Below are 12,926 nucleotides of genomic sequence, written 5' to 3'. Positions count from 1 at the left end.
TTATGGTTATAATTATTTCTGTCTGGGATGGGGGCAGAGTATAAATCAAGTGAGTAAGGCTCAAGCCTTCCTATCACATATAAAGCTCTAAAAAGTAAAAAAAAAAGAATAAACCAAACATTTTTTAATGTGAATTTTACTCATGCCTGTTGACACTTCTTTTGTCCACCTCTTTGGAAAGATAAAATGATCTTTTTATTCAATCATATGTATTTAAGTTTTCCATTTTATAAGAATGTTAATCTTATACTCAGCATTGATTCAAAACACATGGTTCCACACATATACAACAACATAGTACAACCACACTCCAGGACTCTAAGAAACATAAGTTAACTTCTTTGATATTTAACATGTATTAAAACCTCAGGTGAGACAAACAATATTTATTACAGAATCTAGCTGAAAAGACAGCAATTCACCAATCCCTCTACAGTCCTCATCTTATGCATAGGCATCACTCTTAAAACTTTCCAAATGACAGATGCCCAGATCCCACTCTCCAAATTAAAGAAACCAAAATCTCAGGGAGGGACCCTGACGTGTTCATTTTCAGAAAGCTCCACAGATGCTTCTTTTTAATGGGCAACCAGAATGGAGAGCTAGCATCTTAGATACTTGAAAATCTATCCCCGGATTAAATCTGAATAATGACCATGTACATGTTACATACTTACAACAAAAGCAGACAATATATACAGTTACACATAACACACCCACATCACAACTGGTTTTGGTGAATCATAGGATGTCACATTATAGGCCTGCATTGAGGGCATCTTAAAAAAAACACCCTATGAAATCCACTGCCATATTTAGTATGGATTCAGTAGGGATGTTAATTAAGAAGTTAACAATTAAGTTATCCAGTGTCTCCTTATGAGAAATCAAAGGAGAATTTTTGAAGCCTCAGAACTAGTTGTACTTTCACAGAGAAAGTGATTTATTTTTCTGTTTTAGACATCATGAATCATGTAACTACTCCTATCCTCTCCTGTACTTTGGCTCCTAAAACAAAGTTCAAACTCCACTTTGTGGCCCAGGGCTAGTCCATCTCCAGGGTCTCGTGACACACATTTTGTGGACTAACCCCATTCCTTTTTCCATTTCTCATCTTTCCTTTTCCTATTCTTCCTTCATTTAAAAAAAAATGCTGTATCTCACTATACATCATGGCCTTCTGTACCTTTCCTTAAAACTTTCTGGAATAAATTGGGACACATATAAAAAAATAAATATAACTGAAATGATTTCATTATATGCTTAAAAACAGAGTGAATGTCGAAGCTGTACAAATACTGTGACAGATCAGAAAGGGAAGTACACAGATAATCACAATCTCAGCAGGGGAATTTAAATGTATTAAAACGCTGCTGAAAATTATAATAGCAGTGGTGTAAAGGGTCAATTCAATTTCTAGAGGTAAAAATAAGCATGTTGCAGTTAAAATTAAGACATAAAAAACAAATGCATCCACTGTAAATGAACAAACATCCTTGAGTATTTACCATAAAGATTATAAGGTATAAGCAAACATTATTTATGCGCAAACTATTTCTTTAGTGTATAACATAAAAGCCAAATTAAATCATATAGCAAAGGAAAAATTAGATTTTCTATAAATAGCCTGATAGAAATTTTTGTATATGGTCCTTGAAAAGCAGCATATACTCATTTTTATTTTAGTTATTAGAATATCAGCGCTAAACATACCTGGCCATGTAGCTCTCAGTATATGTTTTTCTTTTGCTTGCAAGCATACTTGAGGCAGGATTTCTAGCCAAACTAGGTGGTGTGGAATTTCGAGGTTTGATGTTAGCTCTAGAAGAGAGAAAGAGATGGCATAATGAAAAACCTACTGAATAGTAAGCATTTCTTTCTCGAATTGCTTATTTACATGATTAGAAAAATAATTAGGTACATATATACAATGGAATATTACTCAACCATAAAAAGGAATGTAATTGGGTCATGTGAAGGATGTGGATGGGCCTAGAGTCTGTCATACAGAGTGAAGTAAGCCAGAAAGAGAAATACTGTACATTAACACATACATGTAGAATCCAGAAAAATGGTACAGATGAACTTATACGTAGGGCAGGAATGGAGACGCAGACGTAGAGAATGGACATGTGGACACAGGGGGCAGGGGAGGGTGGGACGAACTGGGAGATTAGGTTTGACATAAATATACTACCATGTGTAAAACAGAGAGCTAGTGGGAACCTGCTGCACAGGGAGTTCAGCTCGGTGCTCTGTGATGACCTAGATGGGGGAGGCTGGAGGGGGTGGTAGGAGGGAGGTCCAAGAGGGAGGGGATATAGGTATACATATAGCTGATTCACTTCATTGTAGAGCAGAAACTAACACAACATTGTAAAGCAATTATACTCCAATATAAAATAATAATAATTAGAAGCTGTAGAGAGGTAAATTCAAAAGATTAAAATCCAAATGATTATTTCAAAACTGAAATCCTTAATACTAAGGATAAACCAAAGCATTCTGCATTTACTAACATTATCTTGATGGTACATAAAATCATTTGACATATGTATATATTCTTTAGATGAAATTTATAAGTTAATCATTCTAAAAGGTTTCAAATTTTTAAAAGTTGAAATCTACAGTTCCCTCAAAATAGAGATGTGTTTCGTTAAGCGCCTATGAATAACTGTTAAATAATAATGTTAAAAGCGTATGAGGTGTGGTTAAAAAAATCAGCTAACCATTTTAAAAGGATAATATTCTATTTATTAAAGTCTGTTGTTGGAAAGAGCAACTAAAATAAGTGGGTTAATATAAAGATTTAATTTCACCAACTATACAGCCTGGGCTACCTGTTACCAGTAAAGAAGAAGTTGTGGTTGGATCATAACTGAATTCCCTTTCTGAAACTGTCAGAATCAAAGAAAGCTTGTAAACTATATGAGGTAATAATGGTAAAAGTATAAGCTTTGGAATTCAGATGAATCTGGATTCAAATTCCAACTGTTTCTGAACAACTCTCTGGTAGTGGCAACCTCTCTGAGTCCAAGTTCCCTCATTTATAAAATATGACCATCATCGCTTATCTTACAGAAAGTTAGATATATAAATTGTAATTTTTATAAACATTTAGCATAGTTGATGGTGGTAATACTACTATTACTACTATGGCTATTGCCACTACAAATTAACATTTATATAACAGTGCTTACTACGTTTGGTATAGCTACTTTTCTAATTGCCTTCATATAAAACTCACTTAATCTTCAAAATAATCCTATGAGTCGGAAGGATTAATAATTCCATTTTACAAAGGAGGCAACTGAGGCAAAGAGTAATTTACCCAAGGTGACAGACACAGTCAGTATGTTGCAGAACCAGGGGTAAGATGTTCAATACAGTGTTAATTCCCTCCCACTCTTTAGAAATTTAGTCAAATCTTTTCATTTCAGAGATAAGCAATGTTGTGTTATATGATCAAGTAGGATACTTTAAAAAATGCCTTTATATTGGAAGTTCTCAAACTGGCTGAAATTCTTCCTTTTCTACTTATACAGCAAAGTTGGAGAGAGCCTCCCAAAATTTTAAAGGGCTATCTCCAAAATACATGCAGGAAATAACAACATCTACTATTTTTCAAATGCCCATTACATGCCAAATATGATAGCAGGTACTATACATACTTTGCTTCTTTAATCTTCACAAAAATCTCAGAAGATATTATTCCCATTTTAAAGTTGAAGAAACTCATATTCAGAGATTAAGTGAAGTGCAAAGCTATTACACGGCCAGAGTGTTTGAACTTGAATTTAGGTGGGTCTTATTACAAATCTTATATTCAATATGCAAGCCCATCCATGAGGTATATTCTACTCTACTTTTATACAGCCTCTCTAGGGATGTTGTAGAACTATCACATGCCTTTTTAGGAACTCAATCTCTGAAAATTCATTGCCAAAGGATGGCAATTCCTCCAAGTAATAAGAGTTATAAGAGAATCAGGAAGGACACATTTCTTTTTTGGGGGGGCTCTAGAATAAAGTCTTGTTAGAAATCCTATCACCTTCATATAATATGTATATGAGATATATAGATAATGCAAACAAACCCATGCATACACACACAACTTCATTATCAATAGTTATTCAAATAATTAGAAAATTTTAAAAATTAAAGAAAAATATAAGGTTATCAACTACAGCTGCCATTATTCAATGCCAATCGTGTACTTTTAGTAACACCTATGAAGTAGAATCGGAATGTTGAAAACCATTCTTAAGAGACTGGAGAACTAGAACCATTTTGAGCAGTACTTAAAACACGTTGCCCCAGTCTCACATGGTCAACACATTTTTCTTCCTGGCCAGAGTCTGAAAAGTGCTACCCATATTATGTATCTATAGTCTGCCTGCTGCCTGCTGTAGTTCAAGCAATAACAAAGAAGGTTTAATTTTGGAACTGCATTTAATCTACCTCACTGCTAATCACTGTCTCTTTGAGATCTGCTTCAGAGGGTACAGAGAGCTGGAGTACAAAGAAAAAGGCTCAGGGCACAAATTTTTCCGTCTAGGATTTATCACTAACTACTTAAAAATAACACATGACGGCTGCTAATGCATCAAAGACTTTTCCCATCTTTATTTTATTGTATATCTAGTTAAATTTATTATAATCTAGTGTTAAGAGAATGTTGTAGCGGGCCTTGGTTTAAAATTTAACTAAGCAAACTCTATTTAACAACATATTTTTCAATGTTAATAAGTAGTTTAACTTATGAGACCCTAAGTTCATCATTTTAAGTTGAGAGGGCTAGACTTGGTTTGGGGGCCCAAATTAGTAAACCTTGAAGGCCTGTGCAGGAGAGCTCCAAGACTGCCACTGCCACTCTTGCCTCACTCAGTCTGCTAGGCCAGTACACAGAGGGGAGTATGCTTGGCAGTGTCATAACCATTTCCCTGTTTTATGTGGAATTTGTAACCATCTAACAAAAAGACTGAGGATCCTGGATTGAATGTTTTCTTTCTTTTTTCTCCAGCTTTTTTATAATAATTTATCATCTGCTTAACTAAAAGATAATCTAACAGTGCTATATATGATGTAATATTCCCCGTATTCTTCTTTAAAAAATGTTACTCCTAAAAAAGAGCTTCATAAAAATAACAATTATTGAAGGTGACTCCTATTTCAACCCTCTAAAAATTAAAATTTAATGGAATAAAATGAAAGCTCTAAAAACAGATTTAGGACAATAGAAATGTTCATCAAAAATCAAAGTGTGATAAATCCTAGAAGAGTATTTAGTACTTCTTGGCTTAAAAATGATTAAAATAAAAAAAATTTAAGTATAGGAATGTACAAATTTACAGTATTCCATTATATAAAGCCTTTAAGGAAACATCTGAAAAAGATTAATCAAACTGAGTTACAAATACTTACTTGTAAATGGGTAATAACTCATGTCTTTTGATGGCACTGTCTGATTTTGTATCACTGTCATGCAACCTTTGCACATGTCTTCCAGTTCGAAGTGGAGGGCCTAACTTGTCCATCTTACTATTAAAATATATAAAGGTGTACCCATAAGGAGAATGCTACTGTTTGTTTCTTTATATTAAAAAAAAAATTTTTTACGACATTATTCTGGTTCATCAGTAATCCAACCCCCAAGCTCTTAATTATCTGCCAGGGTAAGGACTAACGTCAAAAAAGAATCCTCAGATAGTTCATACAATGTCCATTATTAGATATGAATATTCTGACCATGCAGGCCACCCTGCCAGTTTTGATAAATATCCTAACAAATCCCACACTTATACACAGCAGGGCAATGGAATCAATAAAAAAAACTTTAGAAGGATTTGTTTCAAAGAAAATTCGTGAAGCCAGAGATGAACTGAAAGTTGTTAGTCTGGTAAATAAAGACAGATTTGACGTTTGTTCTTGTGGAGCTCACAAATAATATAATTTTCCCCTTCCTTGAATCATAGAACCTTTCTCTGTTTTCTTCTTAATTATTTTATTTTATGATTTCCACTACCTTTAAAAATTCCAAATATAAAATAATGAATCAAATAATGTATTTTTATCTTTATCCCTATCTGACTTTCTAACAAAGAATGACTATTTCTAAAATTTATCCAGAGAAATGTAAAACATGATCCTATGAAAATGGGGATGGCAATTCTAAAAATCACATGTAAAAATGTTAAGTGGCCATGCCATCTGAAGCTTACTAATTTTTTTTTTAACCAGAAGTATAAAGGATTTCCAGCTAGTGAATAACAGAAAAACTACAGGTTTGCAAAGAACTCATTGTTTTACAACAACCAAATTATATTATCACCAACCAATATCCATTCATAGTAGGGAGCAGGGAAAATTAAATTAGGAAACTAGAACTGTCTTAAATGACTACTGAATGACACATCACTGCTTGATAACTTAAAAAGTATCGGGCTTCCCTGGTGGCGCAGTGGTTGAGAGTCCGCCTGCCGATGCAGGGCACATGGGTTCGTGCCCCGGTCCAGGAAGATCCCTCATGCCGCGGAGTGGCTAGGCCCGTGAGCCATGGCCGCTGGGCCTGCACGTCTGGAGCCTGTGCTCCGCAACGGGAGAGGCCACAACAGTGAGAGGCCCGTGTACCGCAAAAAAAAAAAAAAAAAAAAAAAAGTATAGTTTTTTTAAAGGGATTTTTTTTTTTAAACTCATTTAAACCCTGAGCACCTACTATGTATCAGGCACTGTGCTAAATTCTGGGGATATTGTGGCAAATAAGACAGACCTGATGCTTTGTTCTTACTAAGGAGTTTAGTGTCTAAAAAGAATTTGTTCATTCTTCTAGATAATAAGGGTCTCTAAGGAAGGACACATTTTATCCACTTTCTGTTCCTTCAGTATCCTATACATAGAAGGCATTTTGATGTAAAAGGTGATATTAATATTTTGCTGGTGTGGTGATACTTAAATTAGGTGTTTACATCATACTCCCAAAAACATTTTAAAGGATTTTTTAGATGCCTCCATTAAATATATGTATATATATCAAATTTCCTGAAATTTCCAAGACATTAGTCTCAGAACATTAATTCTGAGACTCATGTCTCAGAATATTAATTTTATGGGCTTTATTTGTGAGAGATTACTGGAAAATTCACCTATTTCGAATTTTAATTAAGAAATCAGATTTCTCTTTAAATTACTTAATAACAATCAAAACATTATTGTTCCAAACAGTGTTTATCTCACAAAAGGCATCTGTGGATTTGGAAAAAGAAATAAAAGATCTTACTTTCTACCTCAGAAAAAAGTTATTGCAATTAAAATTTAAAAATTTAGAAACATTTTAAAAATGGATTCCTCTAACATGATAAGAGCTATTAAAATCTTATGTACGATAAAACAAAGGAGATGAGTAAAATCTAATAAAAATCTAAAGGTAATTATCTAGTGGGAATATTACATATTTTCCATATATGCAAAAACTGCTAGTATTTTTCAGATTTTAAAAACATAATTAAAAGGCAGTTCCAATGATGATTTTACCGTACCACATACCTGTGTTATGAAATTCAACTCAATTGATATATCTACCTATGTATATGTATGTGTGTGTTCAAATGTTACTTAGGCTAAATGTTAGCATATGTTGTATTAAGCTCAAATCACTTGAACTTATGTTCCAGTAAAATCTGCTACTGTTATGTTATTATCAAGGTCTAACCGTACAAAAATAAAATTTAAAAATTTCATAATGTAATCAAGATTATATAATACATAAATCTATACATAATGTACTTTCTATAATTTTTAATAAATATAATTTTATATAAATGAATTTATATATTTAAGTGTTTTTACATATAAATTTTGCTTACATATATATTTTAAATACCGTGAAATAATAGTCAATGTTGGGGTAATTAAATACATTTTAAAATTATCCTGGGACCTAATTAAACTTAAAGGCTTTTGCACAGCAAAAGAAACCATTAACAAAACAAAAAGACAACCAACTGAATGGCAGAAAATATTTGCAAGTAATATGACCCTTAAGGGGTTAATATCCAAAATATAAACAGCTCATACAACTCAACATTAAAAAAAACAAACAAAAGACCTGAATAGACATTTTTCCAAAGACACCTACAGATGGCCAACAGGCACATGAAAAGATGCTCATCATTGTTAATCATCAGAGAAATGCAAATCAAAACCACAATGAGCTATCAAAACTTACACCTGTCAGAAAGGCTACCATCAAAACGACTGCAAACAACAAACATTGGTGAAGATGTGGAGAAAAGGGAGCCCTTGTACACTATTGGTGAAAATGTCAACTGGTGCAGCTATTGTGGAAAACGGTAAGGAGGTTTCTCAAAAAACTAAAAATAGAACTACCATATGGCCCAGTAATTCCACTCCTGGGTACAGATCCAAAAAAACACTACTTCAAAAGGATACATGCACCCAATGTTCATAGTGCCATTACTTACAATTGCCAAGATATGGAAGCAACCTAAGTGTCCATCAAGAGATGAATGGATAAAGAAGATGTGATATATACATATATATGCACATACACACACACACACACATATGTAATGAATACACACACACACACACACACACACACACACACACACACCGGAATACTATACAGCCTTAAAAAGAAATGAAATTTTGCCATTTGCAACAATATGGATGGACTTGGAGGGTATTATTATGCTAAGTGAACATAAGTCAGAGAGAGAAAGACAAATACTGTATGGTATCACTTATATGTGGAATCTATAAAATAAAATAAAATAGTGAATATAACATAAAAGAAACAGACTCACAGATATAGAGAACAAGCTAGTGGTTACCAGTGTGGAGACGGAAGGAGGGAGGGAGAGTTTGGGGCAAGAGACTAAGAGGTTCCAACTACCATGTATAAAATAAACTGGCTACAAGGATATACTGAACAACACAAGGAATATAGCCAATATTTTATAAGAACTATAAATGGATTATAACCTTAAAAACTGTGAATCACTATGTTGTACACGTGAAACATATAATATTGTACATCAACTATACTTCAATAAAAAATTTAAAAGGTAAAATTATCAGTTTATGAAAGACCTTTCAAATACTTAAATGGTTCCCTAAACTGACTCGGATCCAGACCATTTACCATCTTCATATTTATTTTAGTGAACAAGAACACTTCTTTGCTCATGTCTCCTTTTCTATTAAACCCCTTCTTTTCTGTCCCTATACCTTCAGTAGCACTAAAGATAAGTCAAAGCAGGAACAAGATAAAGGGATATTTGAAAAGAACTGAAATCTTTGCAAAAGTAGTGACATATTTTCAAAAGCAATTTAAAGTTTTAAACCCAACTGATTGCTCTTTGGTCAAAGTTCCTTCCTTTTCTATGTCTTTCTTGGTCTTGCACACCATCAGTAACTGACTTAAGGAAGTGAATAAAACAAGTAAAGGAACCAGGAGTTCTCTATTACATGTTTGGCCTGCCCTCAGGGGCCTTAGATGTTTCAAGTTATGAAAAAAAATCACCTTTGTTGATTTTAATATTGAACTTATACATCTATCTACATCGGGGGTTACTGTGTTAATAAATTTTGAAAAAGTACAATGAGAAATCTACTTTATAATGTATTTTTACATTATTTACAAAGTTCGAGAAATTTCAATTTGATAGTAATAATTATGGACTATCAATATCAATGTTTTTAGAGTGCCTCTATGCTATTTTTCTTTTAAAGGGTCCAACTCAGTAATGACAGTGATACACCCAAGGTCTGAAAGAAATTAAGGCAGGAATAAACAAATCCATTCAGCAGTAAAAGAAGTCTTTCTACTGCTAACGGAAAAAAAAGGAAGGTATTTTGAAGCCAAGCAAGCACACCTACATAGGGTAAATTTGGTGCAGAATAAGCAATTCTACACATAACATAGAATCCCATACGAAATTCAAGGATATGTCCTGAAATTGGCACCTAGATTTGGTCAGAATCAACATGAAAGTATTTTTAATCCCTTATTGTTCTTTCAATTCAACCACAGAAATGTGTTTGAATGGATTAATAAAAGTTTTTTTATAAAAAAAACCCTTTGGTTCACGGGAACACTAATCTTTGGCCTAACTTCCTAGATATTCCACATGACTTAAAAACAGTTCCATCCTTGGGAATAAATGAAGAATCCTTAAAACCCATACCTTCAAATTATAAATATCTAATTCCTATGATAACTCACTCATTCAGAAAAAAAGGGAGTGGCAAACTTTTCCTGTAAAAAGCCAGACAGTAAATATTTTAGGCTCTGTGAGCCACACCATCTCTGTCACACTCAACTTTGTCACTGTAGCACGAATGCAGCCACAGACAATATATAAACAATTAGTTGTGGCAATGTTCCAATAAAAACAATTGTTGGGGGCTTCCCTGGTGGAGTAGTGGTTGAGAGTCCGCCTGCCGATGCAGGGGAGACGGTTCGTGTCCCGGTCCGGGAAGATCCCACATGCCGCAGAGCCGCTAGGCCCGTGAGCCATGGCCGCTGAGCCTGCGCGTCTGGAGCCTTTGCTCCGCAACAGGAGAGGCCACAACAGTGAGAGGCCCGCGTACCGCAAAAAAATAAAAATAAAAAACAAGTACAAAAAGATCACCTGTTCTAAAATATCAAAATTCCATACCTGAAAGCATGCCAGTATTTTAAGATTTTGAAAATCTAAATGAAAGGCAGATTTCAATGATGATCTTTAAAATTTTACTATAAAGAGTTATGATAAATATCACTAGATTATCCTGTATTCCTAGACAAAAACACAACTTTTTGTCAAGCTAATACATTTCTATAGATGATAAACTCTTCAATTTGACCTAGACTTTTTAAAAGGACTATCTCTAGCTGCATGTAACTGCTATGATATCATTAGTATATCTAGAAAGGAACAATACTTTGGCAGGCTTTCCAAATACTCATAGCTGAATGAGCATTTTAAAAAATATTTGGCAACAGTATCAATCTATTTCTAATCTGAGACAAACTTTAACCTAGGGAAGGTCCTTGTTTATTGTTGATACCATTAGAATGAACCCTTAGAAAATAAGCCACTCAGTCCTATATGACTGTAACAAAGCAGAAGAGATAAAATTAAAAAAATAATGTCTGAAATAATTTGGGGAAAAAAATTTATCAAGTGGTATTTTGTATCTTTGTAGACATCTATAGCTCTGATACTTTGAGGCACTCAAAGTTTTGAAAACTGTCATAAAATTAATGACAAATTAATTTTAATCCTAAACTCATCAATCCTATACAGATAATGTAGTATCTCAATTCCATGGCAAAGTGAGCTTCCCTAGTCCAACAGCCTAAATCATTGTTATCCACAAAAGAAGCCAAACTCTGAAATTCTAGGTTGTGGCATTTCTAGATCAATAATAAAAGACAGAGAAATTCAGAAAAATCTAAATAATGGTCCACATAAACCACACACATCAAAAGATTGGCTTATAAGAAAAGCCTGCTTCCACTCATACAAAAATATACTTAAAAACTAGACATTTGGGCTTCCCTCGTGGCGCAGTGGTTGAGAGTCCGCCTGCCGATGCAGGGGACACGGGTTTGTGCCCTGGTCTGGGAAGATCCCACATGCCGCGGAGCCGCTAGGCCCGTGAGCCATGGCCGCTGAGCCTGTGCTCCGCAACGGGAGAGGCCACAACAGTGAGAGGCCCGCGTACCACAAAAAACAAACAAACAAAAAAACTAGACATTTATTTCTCACTTTTGTTAATATAAAGTATGAGAAACTAATTTCTTTTTTTTTTATTAAAAAGTGCTCATTACATGCATTCTGTTTCTCTAGTTTTACCACATCTATTACATTATATCTCAAAGTAAACTCCTATTTTTCAGAGTAACTGAACAGAAGTAAATATCTGAAATTTGATACTTTAGCTATTGAAAATTATCAGCTGAAGTATTCATTTAAGCTAGTAATTAACCATTAACAAAACACAATTCTCAAGGCATGACTATGTAAAATCTGATACAATTCAAGCATGGCAATATTTATTTAAAAGCTCTGTGTTTCATCATACATCTAAAATCTCTAGGAGTAAAGAAAATCATCTTTTAGCTAAGAAAAAAATTTTCTATCAGGGGTATGTTTTGCTTAAATAAAAATTCTGTTTAAATCAGTCAACCCACAGGTTGTCTAGAATTATCAAACATGAGAATTTTTCCAAGTAAAAAGATAATTTTTTCTGTGGTATTACTCCAATATATGCTAAACATTACAGACTACTGATATGTATGATTAAAGCTGACCACAATAAAGATTATATATACCAGGCTCTAAATAATCAAGCCACTAAAACGACTCATTTTACTAATCTCAGAAGGGTGCTCAACTGCTTGAACATCACAGCTAGTCAGATGTCTTAATTCTATCTTTACTCAATCCTGAATTATCTGTGTCAATAAAAATGATTATTATCATATAAACCTCTAGTAATTTTCTTACCACTACCAGACCATGGTTCTGTGATGGGTCAAAAAATTGACAAATGAGGAATTTACTGATTCACTATTTTTTTCATATATTCACCAAAAATTTGTGTGCCTATATGCCAAGCATTATACTATTTACATTTTGTAGTTATATCTGTAAGCAAAGCAGACACAGGGCTTTGCTATCACAGAGCTTATAATCTAGTAAGGGCAAGAGACAAATCATTACCTCAGTAATCTAAAAAACATAACCAGCTGTGCCACTAAATAGTCATGAAGGATTCTATTCAATATAGTAATACAGTAATGTTCCAGTTAATACAGTAATATATTGATCAGAAGCACACATCACCACTCTCCTTCCAGTAGTTGGAAACGTCTTTAACACATAAGGATCATATATAAAATTGGGATTTAAACG

The 12,926-nt window shown here is 33.8% G+C and overlaps 1 protein-coding gene across 1 annotated transcript in view; it reads right to left on the bottom strand.

Annotated features, from left to right (window-relative positions):
• Positions 1-12,926, bottom strand: part of ZC2HC1A (zinc finger C2HC-type containing 1A) — a 42,875-nt gene that overhangs the window by 5,426 nt on the left and 24,523 nt on the right. Inside the window, exon 8 of the mRNA XM_065895132.1 lies at positions 1,714-1,821. Within this exon, the coding sequence (XP_065751204.1) occupies positions 1,714-1,821 (108 nt within the window). The remainder of the gene's footprint in view (positions 1-1,713; positions 1,822-12,926) is intronic.

Source organism: Phocoena phocoena, chromosome 17 (assembly GCF_963924675.1).
Source record: "Phocoena phocoena chromosome 17, mPhoPho1.1, whole genome shotgun sequence".
NCBI classification, from domain to species: domain Eukaryota; kingdom Metazoa; phylum Chordata; class Mammalia; order Artiodactyla; family Phocoenidae; genus Phocoena; species Phocoena phocoena.
The sequence above is the reverse complement of the archived record's forward strand: the minus strand, read 5'-3'. Positions and strand labels throughout refer to the sequence as shown.